Source organism: Pseudoliparis swirei, chromosome 21 (assembly GCF_029220125.1).
Source record: "Pseudoliparis swirei isolate HS2019 ecotype Mariana Trench chromosome 21, NWPU_hadal_v1, whole genome shotgun sequence".
Lineage (NCBI taxonomy): Eukaryota > Metazoa > Chordata > Actinopteri > Perciformes > Liparidae > Pseudoliparis > Pseudoliparis swirei.
Window position 1 is genome coordinate 2,324,348 of NC_079408.1, and position 15,582 is coordinate 2,339,929.

Below are 15,582 nucleotides of genomic sequence, written 5' to 3' on the forward strand. Positions count from 1 at the left end.
TTAGACCAGTTTACACCAGGTGAAAGCAGTTTAGACCAGTTTAAACCAGTTTACACCAGGTGAAACCAGTTCACACCAGGTGAAAGCAGTTTAGACCAGTTTAAACCAGTTTACACCAGGTGAAACCAGTTTAAACCAGGTGAAACCAGTTCACACCAGGTGAAAGCAGTTTAGACCAGTTTAAACCAAGTGAAACTAGTTTACACCATGTGAAACCAGTTTATATATATGTATATATATATATGTATATACATATATATATATTTATATATATATACCCCTGACTGTTAGATTCATGTATCTTGTAGCTGAGACAGAGTGAGAACTCACTGTGCATCTCTGTGAGGCTGCTGGCCCTTTAAGAGAGAAGAGGATGAGCCGACACCCCCCAGCCCCCCCACCCTTCCCCCCTCCCCCCTCTCCTCCAGCACATTGTTCTCTGTGAGCAGCCGCTTCTACAGACCGACCGACAGACAGAGAGACACACAGACAGACACACAGGCAGACACACAGACAGACACACAGACAGACACACAGACAGACACACAGACAGACACACAGGCAGACACACAGACAGACACACAGGCAGACAGACAGACAGACACACAGACAGACACACAGGCAGACAGACAGACAGGTCTCCGGTGTGGACGTTGGGGATTTTGTGTGAAACAGACGGATCCACCGGCTGACACACAGCAAGAGACAAAGACAGAGAAGGACAGACGGGCAGACAGACGGGCAGACAGACGGGCAGACAGACGGGCAGACAGACAGGCAGACGCTATGACCGTAGGCATGCGCCGCTGGACCGACAGGCTTGAGCTCAGGTGAGTGACAGAACAAAGACTCTTTGATCTCATCCGGTGATGCTGCGGTTGTCATGGCAACCATATCCTAGTCTGAAGTCATGTTTACCTGCAGGTGTGTAATATGTATATATGACGATATATATTCAAACATAATTCACATACAAATTCCTCTATATATATATATATACATATATATATTCATTGATTGCCATTTTTGTAAATTAGAGAAAGTTTCACATTCAGACTGAAGACAACTCATCTTGCTGTTTATATTTACTTGTAAACAAATATGTGACATCATCACATGACCACAGACTTGTCAATCAAGATATAATTGATAATGATCAAGTTAACAGCTCCTCATATAATACTACAAATTTAAAAAAAATACTATTAATAAACACTACGCTGATGTATGTATATATATAATCAAATATATATATACTAATAAATACTACGGTTGTGTATATGTATATATATATACTAATAAAATACATAAAAACTCCATTTTGATTTTAGGAAGTTCCAGGTTTCATCCTTTAAACTTGTTTATCATGTTTTCAGAAAACATCCAACATTTTATTTTTATTTATAAATGATGAATAAATAATAAAAAATAATAAATACTTTCTGTGAATAAAACAAACACTGAAAGTTTTAACGGACTGTTCCTTTAAATCAGCCGGACAGGAAACTAACTGAAGGAAAGCAGCGTCCTAACAGGAAATACACACACACACACACACACACACACACAGTGTTTGTGTGTGTGTGTGTGTGTGTGTGTGTGCGTGTCCTACTTTCTGTCCTTTGTTTGACGGCTCCGTTGAAGAGAAACACAAAGAGACAAAGACAATATGAAGACATGACGACATGAAGAGAGAACTGAATATGAACAACATCCATCTGTACATATTAAAAACACAAAGAACAAAGGAAACAATCAAAAGTGAAAGAAACAAGTCTCTAAATAAACTTAAAGGACTGATTATTTCTGGGCTTTTCCCTTCATTGGAAAAGGACGATACTGGGCCAATCAGGACCAGGTAGAACTGTACTGGTCCAACAAGGCCAGGTAGAACTTTGCTGGGTCAATCAGGACCAGGTAGAACTGTGCTGGGTCCAACAAGGCCAGGTAGAACTTTGCTGGGTCAATCAGGACCAGGTAGAACTGTACTGGGTCCAACAAGGCCAGGTAGAACTGTACTGAGTCCAATAAGGCCAGGTAGAACTTTGCTGGGTCAATCAGGACCAGGTAGAACTGTAATGGGTCCAACAAGGCCAGGTAGAACTGTACTGAGTCCAACAAGGCCAGGTAGAACTTTGCTGGGTCAATCAGGACCAGGTAGAACTGTACTGGGTCCAACAAGGCCAGGTAGAACTGTACTGAGTCCAACAAGGCCAGGTAGAACTTTGCTGGGTCAATCAGGACCAGGTAGAACTGTACTGAGTCCAACAAGGCCAGGTAGAACTGTACTGGGTCCAACAAGGCCAGGTAGAACTGTACTGAGTCCAACAAGGCCAGGTAGAACTTTGCTGGGTCAATCAGGACCAGGTAGAACTGTACTGAGTCCAACAAGGCCAGGTAGAACTGTACTGGGTCCAACAAGGCCAGGTAGAACTGTACTGAGTCCAACAAGGCCAGGTAGAACTTTGCTGGGTCAATCAGGACCAGGTAGGACTGTCCTGGGTCCAACAGGGCCAAAGACAACTAGACCGGTTCTCCTACATGGGAGCACAGAGCTGGTGGTCTACGCCGGTTCAAGGGAGCTGTGATCTGAGAGGTCTCCATGTTCAGTGTGAACAGGACTGAAGAGTCCCGGTCCCGGTCCGGTCTCTCAGGACCTCATGCTGCTGTCATGTGATGTTGGAGGACCTCATCGAATCAACTGGTCTACACGAGGTCCCAAAGGGGTCAGAGATAAGGGTCTGTCTCTACAGGTAGCCCGGTGCTGAGGCCAGGCTCCTTGTGATTGGTTGCCATGGCGTCCCGGCCTTCGTCGGGGGAGCTGTGGGGGCTCCATCTGATGCCCCCCCGCATCCTGGTGGACTGCTGCCTGCCCAACGGTACGTCTGGTTCTGTTCTGCTCTGACGCCGGCGAGGTCCACGAAGCCTCATCGTTCTGATGTTTCAGGGATGATGGTGAGCCTGGAGTGCCTCAGGGAAACTCCTCTCATCAGCATCAAGCAGCAGCTCTTCACGGAGGCCAGGAAGTACCCGCTGTACCACCTGCTGCAGGTACATCCTGTCCGGCCTCGGACCCCGCCTCCTATTTATACGGGCGGTAACATCGGTAATGATCGCCTCTCTATGATTGGCCAGGAGGAGTCGAGTTACATCTTTGTGGGCGTGACCCAGGAGGCGGAGAGGGAGGAGTTCTACGACGAGACGAGGCGACTCTGCGACCTCCGTCTGTTTCACCCAATCCTGAAGGTCATCGAGCCGCTGGGCAACCGGGAGGAGAAGATCCTGAACCGGGAAATAGGTAACGCTGAATGTCTGGACTGCCATTGGTCAACAGACATGTCATAACCCGCCTTCGGCATCTCACCAGAGAGCGTTCGCTGGCTAAGAACCAGCTTGTCCAATCAAGGCAGAGTAAAAAGGAACAGGATACAGGTTCCAAGCCGACCAATCAGGGCTCAGGTTTAACCAAAGTTCACCATGACTCATCTTTTAAAGGTCTTTAGGTTCCCCTTGAACCATGACTCATCTTTTAAAGGTCTATAGGTTCCCCTTAAACCATGACTCATCTTTTAAAGGTCTATAGGTTCCCCTTGAACCATGACTCATCTTTTAAAGGTCTTTAGGTTCCCCTTGAACCATGGCTCATCTTTTAAAGGTCTATAGGTTCCCCTTGAACCATGACTCATCTTTTAAAGGTCTATAGGTTCCCCTTAAACCATGACTCATCTTTTAAAGGTCTATAGGTTCCCCTTGAACCATGACTCATCTTTTAAAGGTCTTTAGGTTCCCCTTGAACCATGACTCATCTTTTAAAGGTCTTTAGGTTCCCCTTGAACCATGGCTCATCTTTTAAAGGTCTATAGGTTCTCCTTGAACCATGGCTCATCTTTTAAAGGTCTATAGGTTCTCCTTGAACCATGTCTCATCTTTTAAAGGTCTATAGGTTCCCCTTGAACCATGACTCATCTTTTAAAGGTCTTTAGGTTCCCCTTGAACCATGGCTCATCTTTTAAAGGTCTATAGGTTCTCCTTGAACCATGGCTCATCTTTTAAAGGTCTTTAGGTTCCCCTTGAACCATGGCTCATCTTGTAAAGGTCTATAGGTTCCCCTTGAACCATGGCTCATCTTTTAAAGATCTATAGGTTCCCCTTGAACCATGACCCATCTTTTAAAGGTCTTTAGGTTCCCCTTGAACCATGGCTCATCTTTTAAAGGTCTATAGGTTCTCCTTGAACCATGGCTCATCTTTTAAAGGTCTATAGGTTCCCCTTGAACCATGACTCATCTTTTAAAGGTCTTTAGGTTCCCCTTGAACCATGGCTCATCTTTTAAAGGTCTATAGGTTCTCCTTGAACCATGGCTCATCTTTTAAAGGTCTTTAGGTTCCCCTTGAACCATGGCTCATCTTGTAAAGGTCTATAGGTTCCCCTTGAACCATGACTCATCTTTTAAAGGTCTATAGGTTCCCCTTGAACCATGACTCATCTTTTAAAGGTCTATAGGTTCCCCCTGAACCATGACTCATCTTTTAAAGGTCTATAGGTTCCCCTTGAACCATGACTCATCTTTTAAAGGTCTATAGGTTCCCCTTGAACCATGACTCATCTTTTAAAGGTATTTAGGTTCCCCTTGAACCATGGCTCATCTTTTAAAGGTCTATAGGTTCTCCTTGAACCATGGCTCATCTTTTAAGGGTCCCCAGTCTGGTTGTGAGCTCACAGCTGGAGATCTTTCCTAAGAGTTTCTGATGTCCAACTGAAAGGCACCGATTGCTTTTCAGCCCATGACCTCATCACTGAATTTATGACCTCACCGCTCACCAAACTCCATCTCCCAGATTTACGCCCTTACACTCAGACTAAAACCGTCTCTGTGTTCAGGGTTTGCCATCGGGATGCCCGTCTGTGAGTTTGAGATGATGAAGGACCCGGAGGTTCAAGACTTCCGTCGCTCCATACTGAGCGTGTGCAGAGAGGCCATGGAGGAGAGAGAGGGGGGAGGGGCCCACAGCCAGGCGCTCTACGTTTACCCCCCCAACGTGGAATCCAGCGCCCAACTCCCACCGCACATCTACAGAAAGCTGGACAAAGGTACTCCCACTGCTTAAAGCCCCACCTCTGAGAAAACAAGTAAATAAAAAACATAAACAGACTCGGCCGGAGAACAAGATCAGGCCTTCGGGCCTCCAATCAGAAATGTGACCTCAGCCGGGGTTAGACTGATGAGATCTATGGTGTGGTAGAAGGCCTCCCCCAGGGGAACCCTCAGGTTCACCCCATGGGGTGCAGAGCACAGGTCATCCAGGCAGGACCCGTGCATCCGGCCAATCACAAAGAGAGAACTTTAGGTTGAGGCTCCAAGATCCTTGCAGAAACAGAGCACACACTCTCACAGAAACACAGCCACACAGAACACCGCAAATACAGACTAGAATGCTGTATGAGCCACGTCCTGGAGGACGCTCTGAATTCTGGGAATCTGTCGGGATAGAAACGATGAAATGAGAGTAAGATGATGTCTCCGTCTCTGCAGGGAGGTTGATTGTGACCATCTGGGTCATCGTGTCTCCGTCAAACTCCAAACAGAAATACACCCTGAAGGTAAAGTCTGTTGGTCACTTGTATGCCCTAACCCTAACCCCATTGGATGACTCTAATTGGCCACATGGTGGTGCCGTAGTCAACATCCACACATTTCATTTTGGAAAAGCCACTCCTCTCACCCTGTAGGTTAATTTGACTGGATCCTTGTAGCTAGAAAAAAAAACACAGCAGTGATTGTCTGATTTCAGGTGAGTCATGACAGTTTACCTGAGCAGCTGATAGCCGAGTCCATCAGGAAGAAAAGCCGGTCGATGCACCTGTCACCTCAACAGCTCCGCCTCTGTGTCCAGGAGTACCAGGGCCAGTACCTCCTGAAGGTACACCTGTCTGTCTGTCTGTGTCCAGGAGTACCAGGGCCAGTACATCCTGAAGGTACACCTGTCTGCCTGTCTGTCTGTGTCCAGGAGTACCAGGGGGAGTACAGCCCGAAGGTTCATCTGTCTGTCTCCCTGTCTCCTCAGGTGTGTGGCTGTGATGAGTACCTGTTGGAGAAGTTCCCTCTCAGTCAGTACAAGGTAAGAACTTCCCAGTGGCAGCACAGCCTCCATGGAGCAGCTTTGCAGTGTGACCTGTCTGTCTGCAGTATATCCGGTCCTGTATCATCGTGGGTCGTCTTCCACACCTGATGCTGGTCTCCAAAGACGGTCTCTACTCTCAGCTACCGGCCTCTGGCTTTGTCACACCCTCATACAGGTATGACAGCCAATCAGCAGCTCTGACATCTGTCACACTAATCGGGAGCTTTTCCAGGTGAAGTGCAGCCAGGTGGAAGATGTTTGTTGTTTGTGTTTCAGCCGTCGGACTCCTCAGCCGTCTCCTTGTCCAGGAGGAGGTGATGGTTCTCCTCCTCGCTCTCTGTGGGCCTTCAACACCCTGCTGAGGGTCCGCCTGCTCTGTGCCACCTACGTCAACGTCAACATCCGAGACATCGACAAGGTCCCCACATGTTCCCCTTGGATCTGGGCTGTCCTCGTGTCCTTGTGTCCTTGTGTTCTCTTGTGTTTGTGTCCTTGTGTTCTCGTGTCCTTGTGTTCTCGTGTTCTCGTGTTCTTGTGTCCTTATGTTCTCGTGTCCTTGTGTCCTTGTGTTCTCTTGTGTTTGTGTCCTTGTGTTCTCGTGTCCTTGTGTTCTCGTGTTCTTGTGTCCTTATGTTCTCGTGTCCTTGTGTTCTCGTGTCCTTCTGTCTTCGTGTTCTCGTGTCCTCGTGTGTTTGTATCCTCGTGTCCTTGTGTGTTTATGTGTTTGTGTCCTCGTGTTCTCGTGTCCTTGTGTTCTCGTGTCCTTGTGTGTTTGTTCCCTCGTGTTCTCGTTTCCTTATGTCCTTATGTCCTTGTGTCCTGACTCCTCTAAAGCTTGACATGTGTGTGTTGTTTCTTGTGTGTAGATCTATGTGAGGACCGGTATCTACCACGGGGGGGAGCCGCTCTGTGCCAACGTCAACACACAGAGAGTTCCCTGCTCCAACCCCAGGTAACAACCACCGGCTACACACTGGATGCTGTAGGTACACATCCTGCTGGGTCACAGAGGGAACAAGAGAGGGGGGGGGGGGCGGGGTCACGAGGAAACGAGAGGGCGCCATGTCCTCACCGATATCGGGACAAGGCTTCGGCTTCGGCCTTCTTCCAGTTTCCTGGCAGTCTTCAAGACTTTCAGGTCGAGGTGCTCATCGTAGAGTACACCATCCTCTCTTCTTCATGGTGTCATTCATCTTCTCTTCTTCAGGAGACGTGTTGCCTTACACAGTACTCTGAGTTAAAGGATCATATTACACAGGACAGGTTACACAATACCCCTCTATAGAAGCTTCGAGACCTTCCTGGTGTACTAGTCTCTCTAGAAGCTTCTAGACCTTCCTGGTGTACTCGTCTCTCTACAAGCTTCTAGACCTTCCTGGTGTACTGGTCTCTATAGAAGCTTCTAGACCTTCCTGGTGTACTCGTCTCTCTAGAAGCTTCTAGACCTTCCTGGTGTACCGGTCTCTATAGAAGCTTCTAGACCTTCCTGGTGTACTGGTCTCTATAGAAGCTTCTAGACCTCCTGGTGTCCTAGTCTCTCTAGAAGCTTCTAGACCTTCCTGGTGTACTCGTCTCTCTAGAAGCTTCTAGACCTTCCTGGTGTACTGGTCTCTATAGAAGCTTCTAGACCTCCTGGTGTCCTAGTCTCTATAGAAGCTTCTAGACCTTCTGGTGTACTAGTCTCTCTAGAAGCTTCTAGACCTTCCTGGTGTACTGGTCTCTATAGAAGCTTCTAGACCTTCCCGGTGGACTAGTCTCTAGAGAAGCTTCTAGACCTTCCTGGTGTACTAGTCTCTATAGAAGCTTCTAGACCTTCCTGGTGTACCGGTCTCAATAGAAGTCTTGCTCAAGGGCACATCAACTAGAGCTAGCTCAAGGTTGTTATGGCCTATGACATCTACCTGTCTCTCTTAGCTCTGTGTCTCACCCCCTGTCTCATGTCCCCCTGTCTGTCTCCAGGTGGAATGAGTGGCTGGCCTATGACATCTACCTGGCGGATCTACCTCGCTCAGCCAGAATCTGCCTGTCGATCTGCTCTGTGAAGGGAAGGAAAGGAGCCAAGGAGGTGAGATGGGAAGGAGGCAAGGACTGATGGACACAAAAAGGAACCAGAGACAGGGACTGAGTCTCTCCCTCTATGTCTCAGGAGCACTGTCCTCTGGCCTGGGGGAACGTCAACCTGTTCGACTACACGGACATTCTGGTTTCGGGTAAAGTGGCTCTGAGTCTTTGGCCGGTCCCTCACGGCCTCGAGGACCTCCTCAATCCCATCGGTGTCGCGGGTTCAAATCCCAACAAGGTAAACCATGTCCCTGACTACCTGTCTCTCTGCATGTGGACCACAATGACTGACCCCCTGGTGGCCCCCCAGGAGACCCCCTGTGTGGAGCTGGAGTTCTCCTGGTTCAACCAGACCGTGGTGTTCCCTGACGAGCAGCAGATAGAGGACCAGGCCAACCGGACCGCCAGCCGGGAGCTGGGCTACTGCCCCGGAGTGGTACTACCTGTGTACAAGTACACCATGTACATGTATCGATAGATACCTGTGTACAGGTACACAGATATCTATCTATCTATACACTGTATACACTTTATACACACTCTCTCTCCCTGTCTCCTTCCCTCTCCCTGGCTCCTTCTTTCTCCCTGTCTCCTTCCCTCTCCCTGTCTCCTTCCCTCTCCCTGGCTCCTTCTTTCTCACTGTCTCCTTCCCTCTCCCTGTCTCCTTCCCTCTCCCTGGCTCCTTCTTTCTCCCTGTCTCCTTCCCTCTCCCTGTCTCCTTCCCTCTCCCTGGCTCCTTCTTTCTCCCTGTCTCCTTCCCTCTCCCTGTCTCCTTCCCTCTCCCTGTCTCCTTCTTTCTCCCTGTCTCCTTCCCTCTCCCTGTCTCCTTCCCTCTCCCCTTCTCAGAGCAGTCGTGTGGCCGGTGACAGCAGAACTTCGGCCTCTGATGTCGAGCAGCTTCGTTCTCTTTCCTCCAGAGATCCTCTCTATGAGCTCTCCGAGCAGGAGAAAGACTTCCTGTGGAGGCACAGGTGAGGGGCGGGGCTTCCTGTGGAGGCCCAGGTGAGGGGCGGGGCTTACTTTAGACATACAAGCGAGGTTTAACGGTAACAGTTTAATTGGTCTTGAAGGCAAATAATTGAGCTCCCTGTCTTTACCTTTTAAGACCTTTTTTTACCCTTCTTCTCGACCTGTTTGTCTCTCTGAATTCATTACTGTTCTTCTCTACCTGTCTGTCTCTTTCAATTCATTACGCTTCTTCTCCACCTGTCTGTCTCTCTGCAGACATTATTGTGTAAACATGCCAGAGTCTCTTCCTAAGCTGCTTATGTCCGTCAAATGGAACTCCAGAGAAGAAGTATCTCAGGTAGGAAACACACCATCAGGTCACGATGACTTCTCTATTCCAGTTCATCGCATCAGTTAACAGTCTGCCCCCCTGACCCTCCTCCTCCTCCTCCTCCTCCTCCTCAGATGTACTGTTTGCTGAAGGAGTGGCCTCTGATGGAACCTGAATCTGCTCTGGAGTTGTTGGACTGTAACTTCCCGGATCCGATGGTGAGAGAGTTCGCCCTGCGCTGCCTGGTTCAAGGCCTGACTGACGACAAGCTGTCCCAGTACCTGCTGCAGCTGGTTCAGGTGCGTTGACTCGATTCCTGGATCACCTTCAATAAACCAAACGGTCACTTGTCAAATGTTTTAAAACAAATTCAATGTGGCATGAATCATGCCCTGCCAAAAAGAAGGTCAATGACAGAACACTCCCTTAAAGAAGGTCAATGACAGAACACCCCCTTAAAGAAGGTCAATGACAGAACACCCCCTTAAAGAAGGTCAATGACCAGAACACTCCCTTAAAGAAGGTCAATGACAGAACACCCCCTTAAAGAAGGTCAATGACAGAACACCCCCTTAAAGAAGGTCAATGACAGAACACTCCCTTAAAGAAGGTCAATGACAGAACACCCCCTTAAAGAAGGTCAATGACAGAACACCCCCTTAAAGAAGGTCAATGACCAGAACACTCCCTTAAAGAAGGTCAATGACAGAACACCCCCTTAAAGAAGGTCAATGACAGAACACCCCCTTAAAGAAGGTCAATGACAGAACACTCCCTTAAAGAAGGTCAATGACAGAACACCCCCTTAAAGAAGGTCAATAACAGAACACTCCCTTAAAGAAGGTCAATGACAGAACACTCCCTTAAAGAAGGTCAATGACAGAACACCCCCTTAAAGAAGGTCAATGACAGAACACTCCCTTAAAGAAGGTCAATGACAGAACACCCCCTTAAAGAAGGTCAATGACAGAACACTCCCTTAAAGAAGGTCAATGACAGAACACTCCCTTAAAGAAGGTCAATGACAGAACACCCCAGGCGCAGTGAGTACCAGCTAATCACAGGCAGTGGAGGTCTCATGCCTGAGCCAGAAGGACCAACTCCATCTCTGAATTGTGTGTTTGCAGGTGTTAAAGTATGAGATGTACCTGGACAACCCGTTGGCTCGTTTCCTGATAAAGAAAGCTCTGACCAATCAGAGGATAGGACACTTCTTCTTCTGGCATCTCAAGTGAGAAACGCGACCTGTGGAATGATCTACAGATCCTCTAAATGTTGGAGTCAAACGAACTGGAACTGTTCTCAGGTCAGAGATGCACAACAAGACGGTGTCCCGGCGGTTTGGTCTGCTGCTGGAAGCTTTCTGCAGGGCCTGTGGCATGTACCTGAAACACCTGAACAGACATCTCGTGGTTCAGTGTGATACTGCAGTCATGAAGTGTGCGAGTGTTCGTGTATGTGTGTATGTGTGTGTTTGCAGGTGGAGGCCATGGATAAACTGGTGAATTTGACCGACACACTGAAACAAGAGAAGAAGGACGAAACACAAAAAGTATGAAAACAAAACAGACAAAACTAGAATGGGCACTCGGTAGAGCGCATACCTTCGCATATCACAAGATTGGGCATTGAATTATGAACATTTTGGCATTAGTTGCATGCCAATTGGACAAAAATGTATCGTGCTATGGTAAAAAAAGAGTTTGACCTTTCCATGACCTTGACCTTTGACCCGATTTATCCCAAAATCTAATCTAATGGTCCCCGGATAATAACCAATCATCCCACCAAATTTCATGCGATTCAAGAACATTTTGACCTGTTCATGACCTTTGACCTTGACATTTGACCCGATCTATCCCAAAATCTAATCAACTGGTCCCCGGATAATAAACAATCATCCCACCAAATTTCATGCGATTCGGTTCAATACTTTTTGAGTTTTGCGAATAACACGCATACAAATAAATAAATAAATACACGGCGATCAAAACATAACCTTCCGGCATTTTCAATGCGAAGGTAACAAAGTGTTTCTATTTTAGAGGATAAGTGTGTGAGATTTAGAGCCACCTAGTGGTGAGTTACTGAACTACGGTGGCCTTCGGGTACAGACAGGTATCTTTATTACTACTAGGAGCTGCTTACAAATAGGGTGAGAGAATATTTATAATTTATATAATTTAAATTCAAGATTCAAGATTCAAGATGTTTTATTTGTCACATACACACACAGGGTGTGCAGTGAAATGAAAGTGGCAATGCTCAGCAGGAATGTGCAAGGGCAACAAGTACACACTATTTACAATAAAAAACAACACAATATTTACAGTAAGTGTGTGTGTGTGTGTGTGTGTGTGTGCCTAAGAGGGGCAGTTGTGTGGGTCTATGTGGGGGTCCTGGTGAGGTCGGAGTTCACAGTCCTGATGGCCTGAGGAAAGAAACTCCGTCTCAGTCTCTCTGTTCTTGCAGCGTGACTACGGAGGCGCCTGCCTGACCGCAGCAGCTGAAACAGTCTGTTGTTGGGGTGGTGAGGATCCTTCATGATCCTGGCGGCTCTGGTTCTGCACCTCCTGGTGTACAAGTCCTGCAGGGTGCGCAGTGTAGTTCCAATAGTGCGCTCAGCCGAACGCACTACTCTCTGCAGAGCCTTCCTGTCCTGAGCGGAGCAGTTGCCAAACCAGGCTGTGATGCTTCCTGTCAGGACGCTCTCTACAGCTCCAGAGTAGAAGGACTGAAGGATCCTCTGGGAAACTTTAAATTTCCTCAGCTGCCTGAGGTGGTAGAGGCGCTGCCTTGCCTTTCTCACCAGAGTGTCTGTGTTTGTTGACCATGTCAGATCCTCGGTGATGTGGACTCCCAGGTATTTATACCCGCTCACCCTCTCCACAGTAGTCCCGTTAATCCCCAGTGGTGAGTACGTCCTCTGTTGTTGTACCCTCCTAAAGTCCACAATCAGCTCCTTAGTTTTGGTGACATTCATGATGAGGCTGTTGTCCTGGCACCAGAGTGACAGATCAGCAACTTCCTCCAGGTAGGCCTTCTCGTCGTTGTCGGAGATCAGGCCCACCACCACTGTGTCATCCGCAAACTTGATGATGGTGTTGAGCTGAACCTGGCCACACAGTCATGTGTGTACAGTAGGGGCTGAGGACGCAACCCTGGGGGATCCTGTGTTCAGGGTGAGGGATTTGAGGTGTGTCTGCCCACCCTGACCACCTGTGGCCTGGCGGTCAGGAAGTCCAGGATCCAAGCACACAGGGGGTGTTCAGTCCCAGCTCAGTCAGCTTGCCGGCCAGTCTGGAGGGGACTATGGTGTTGAAAGCTGAACTATAATCAATGAACAGCAGTCTCACATAGCCCCCCCTCTGGCTGTCCAGATGAGAGAGTGTGGTGTGCAGTACCTGGGAGACAGCATCATCTGTGGATCTGTTTGGGCGATAAGCAAACTGCAGCGGGTCCATGGAGGAAGGGAGGAAGGCGCAGATGTAGTCCTTTATCAGCCTCTCAAAGCATTTCATGACCACCGAGGTGAGGGCCACCGGTTGGTAGTCATTCATACATGCTGGAGAAGCATTCTTGGGCACAGGGACAATAGTGGATCTCTTGAAGCAGGCTAAATAAGCTAAATATAGTTTCTAAAGTCGCAATAGTAATGTTTACAACAGCAACGCTGCTATATAAAGTTTATCACATTCCATTTCTGCCAAATAAATCCTCTTGAATCTTCCACAATGTTCTCTAAGTGTTTCATTTGATTGAGGATGTGTCTGCTCTGTGATTGGTTGACACTGATGTGTTGCTGTGATGTGATTGGTTGTCAGACCCAGATGAAGTTCCTGGTTGAACACATGTCTCGTCCAGACTACATGGAGGCTCTTCAGGGATTCGTGTCTCCTCTGAACCCAGTTCACCAGCTGGGCAACCTCAGGTAACATGAACCCACTAATAACTACTGACCACACGACCTTTGTCCCTGCCTCTGGAGGAGGGCGGGGTCATGTGAAGGCCGTGTGTTGGTGTCTTCAGGCTGGAGGAGTGCCGGATCATGTCTTCGGCAAAGCGCCCCCTGTGGCTGAACTGGGAGAACCCCGACATGATGTCTGAGCTGCTCTTCACCAACAACGAGATCATCTTCAAGAACGGAGACGGTAGCTAGCTCCGTGCTAACAGGGGAACTCTGGGCTGTGTGTAATGTAGTGTGTAACCTTTGTGTGTGTGTGTGTGTGTGTGTGTGTGTGTGTGTTACAGACCTGCGTCAGGACATGCTGACTCTGCAGATCATTAAGATCATGGAGAACATCTGGCAGAACCAGGGCCTGGACCTGCGGTGAGGACCGGTGACCCCTTCAGCGAAAGCTGTGACATCACGAAACACCTGGCTCACCGAGTGTGTGTGTGTGTGTGTGTGTGTGTGTGTGTGTGTGTGTGTGTGTGTGTGTGTGTGTGTGTGTGTGTGTGTGTGTGTGTGTGTGTGTGTGTGTGTGTGTGTGTGTGTGTGTGTGTGTGTGTGTGTGTGTGTGTGTTAGCATGCTGCCATACGGCTGCCTGTCCATCGGTGATTGTGTCGGTCTCATCGAGGTGGTGAAGAACAGTTTCACCATCATGCAGATCCAGTGTAAAGGAGGCCTGAAGGGGGCGCTGCAGTTCAACTCCAACACACTGCACCACTGGATCCGAGACAAGAACAGAGGAGAGGCGTCAGTACCTGTCTGTCTGACTACCTGTCTGTCTGACTACCTGTCTGTCTGACTACCTGTCTGTCTGAATACCTGTCTGTCTGACTACCTGTCTGTCTGAATACCTGTCTGTCTGACTACCTGTCTGTCTGACTACCTGTCTGTCTGACTACCTGTCTGACTACCTGTCTGTCTGACTACCTGTCTGTCTGAATACCTGTCTGTCTGACTACCTGTCTGTCTGACTACCTGTCTGTCTGAATACCTGTCTGTCTGACTACCTGTCTGTCTGACTACCTGTCTGTCTGAATACCTGTCTGTCTGACTACCTGTCTGACTACCTGTCTGTCTGACTACCTGTCTGTCTGAATACCTGTCTGTCTGACTACCTGTCTGTCTGACTACCTGTCTGTCTGAATACCTGTCTGTCTGACTACCTGTCTGTCTGAATACCTGTCTGTCTGACTACCTGTCTGTCTGACTACCTGTCTGTCTGAATACCTGTCTGTCTGACTACCTGTCTGACTACCTGTCTGTCTGAATACCTGTCTGTCTGAATACCTGTCTGTCTGACTACCTGTCTGACTACCTGTCTGTCTGAATACCTGTCTGTCTGACTACCTGTCTGTCTGAATACCTGTCTGTCTGACTACCTGTCTGTCTGAATACCTGTCTGTCTGACTACCTGTCTGTCTGAATACCTGTCTGTCTGACTACCTGTCTGTCTGACTACCTGTCTATCTGAATACCTGTCTGTCTGAATACCTGTCTATCTGACTACCTGTCTGTCTGACTACCTGTCTGTCTGAATACCTGTCTGTCTGAATACCTGTCTGTCTGACTACCTGTCTGTCTGACTACCTGTCTGTCTGAATACCTGTCTGTCTGACTACCTGTCTGTCTGTCGGCCTGTTGTCCGTACAGTTGCATCCTTAATAGTTCACAAATTAACTTCTCTAATTCAATGTTGAAGAAGGAACTCACCTCCTTTCTCTATCTCTAAGGCTCCTACAGAGGAACCTCACCTCCTTACTCTATCTCTAAGGCTCCGAGAGGAACCTCATCTCCTTCCTCTATCTCTAAGGCTCCTACAGAGGAACCTCACCTCCTTCCTCTATCTCTAAGGCTCCTACAGAGGAACCTCATCTCCTTACTCTATCTCTAAGGCTCCTACAGAGGAACCTCATCTCCTTACTCTATCGCTAAGGCTCCTACAGAGAAACCTCATCTCCTTACTCTATCGCTAAGGCTCCTACAGAGGAACCTCACCTCCTTACTCTATCTCTAAGGCTCCGAGAGGAACCTCATCTCCTTCCTCTATCTCTAAGGCTCCTACAGAGGAACCTCACCTCCTTCCTCTATCTCTAAGGCTCCTAGAGGAACCTCATCTCCTTCCTCTATCTCTAAGGCTCCTAGAGGAACCTCATCTCCTTCCTCTATC

The 15,582-nt window shown here is 48.3% G+C and overlaps 1 protein-coding gene across 3 annotated transcripts; it reads left to right on the forward strand.

Moving 5' to 3' along the window:
- Positions 1-506: 506 nt before the first annotated feature.
- LOC130212043 (phosphatidylinositol 4,5-bisphosphate 3-kinase catalytic subunit alpha isoform-like) lies at positions 507-14,473 on the forward strand. 3 transcript variants are annotated; one of them, XM_056443153.1, is made up of 24 exons: positions 507-830; positions 2,754-2,879; positions 2,948-3,051; positions 3,136-3,298; positions 4,882-5,091; positions 5,534-5,601; positions 5,793-5,921; positions 6,066-6,119; positions 6,188-6,297; positions 6,399-6,540; positions 6,989-7,074; positions 8,082-8,187; positions 8,269-8,421; positions 8,494-8,619; positions 9,030-9,154; positions 9,408-9,489; positions 9,597-9,761; positions 10,590-10,693; positions 10,769-10,874; positions 10,949-11,014; positions 13,287-13,393; positions 13,492-13,613; positions 13,714-13,792; positions 13,992-14,473. In XM_056443153.1, exons 2-24 carry the CDS (start codon positions 2,795-2,797, stop codon positions 14,212-14,214), a joined length of 2,715 nt encoding a protein of 904 aa, XP_056299128.1. In that variant the 5' UTR covers positions 507-830; positions 2,754-2,794; the 3' UTR covers positions 14,215-14,473. The 3 variants fall into 3 exon arrangements, with proteins under 3 accessions (XP_056299128.1, XP_056299127.1, XP_056299126.1); XM_056443152.1 differs by lacking the exons at positions 13,492-13,613; positions 13,714-13,792; positions 13,992-14,473 and having other exon boundaries at positions 10,769-10,843; positions 10,943-11,014; positions 13,287-13,374; XM_056443151.1 differs by lacking the exons at positions 507-830; positions 13,492-13,613; positions 13,714-13,792; positions 13,992-14,473 and adding an exon at positions 837-924 and having other exon boundaries at positions 10,769-11,014; positions 13,287-13,374.
- Positions 14,474-15,582: the final 1,109 nt, after the last annotated feature.

What these genes read in the sequence shown, in the direction of transcription:
- LOC130212043 (XM_056443153.1), top strand. Translation starts at nt 2,795, where the DNA reads ATGGCGTCCCGGCCTTCGTCGGGGGAGCTGTGGGGGCTCCATCTGATG. An exon ending in CGCTGTACCACCTGCTGCAG is followed by an intron (nt 3,052 to 3,135) that starts GTACATCCTGTC and finishes ATGATTGGCCAG; the next exon opens with GAGGAGTCGAGTTACATCTT. An exon ending in TTCTTCTTCTGGCATCTCAA is followed by an intron (nt 10,694 to 10,768) that starts GTGAGAAACGCG and finishes AACTGTTCTCAG; the next exon opens with GTCAGAGATGCACAACAAGA.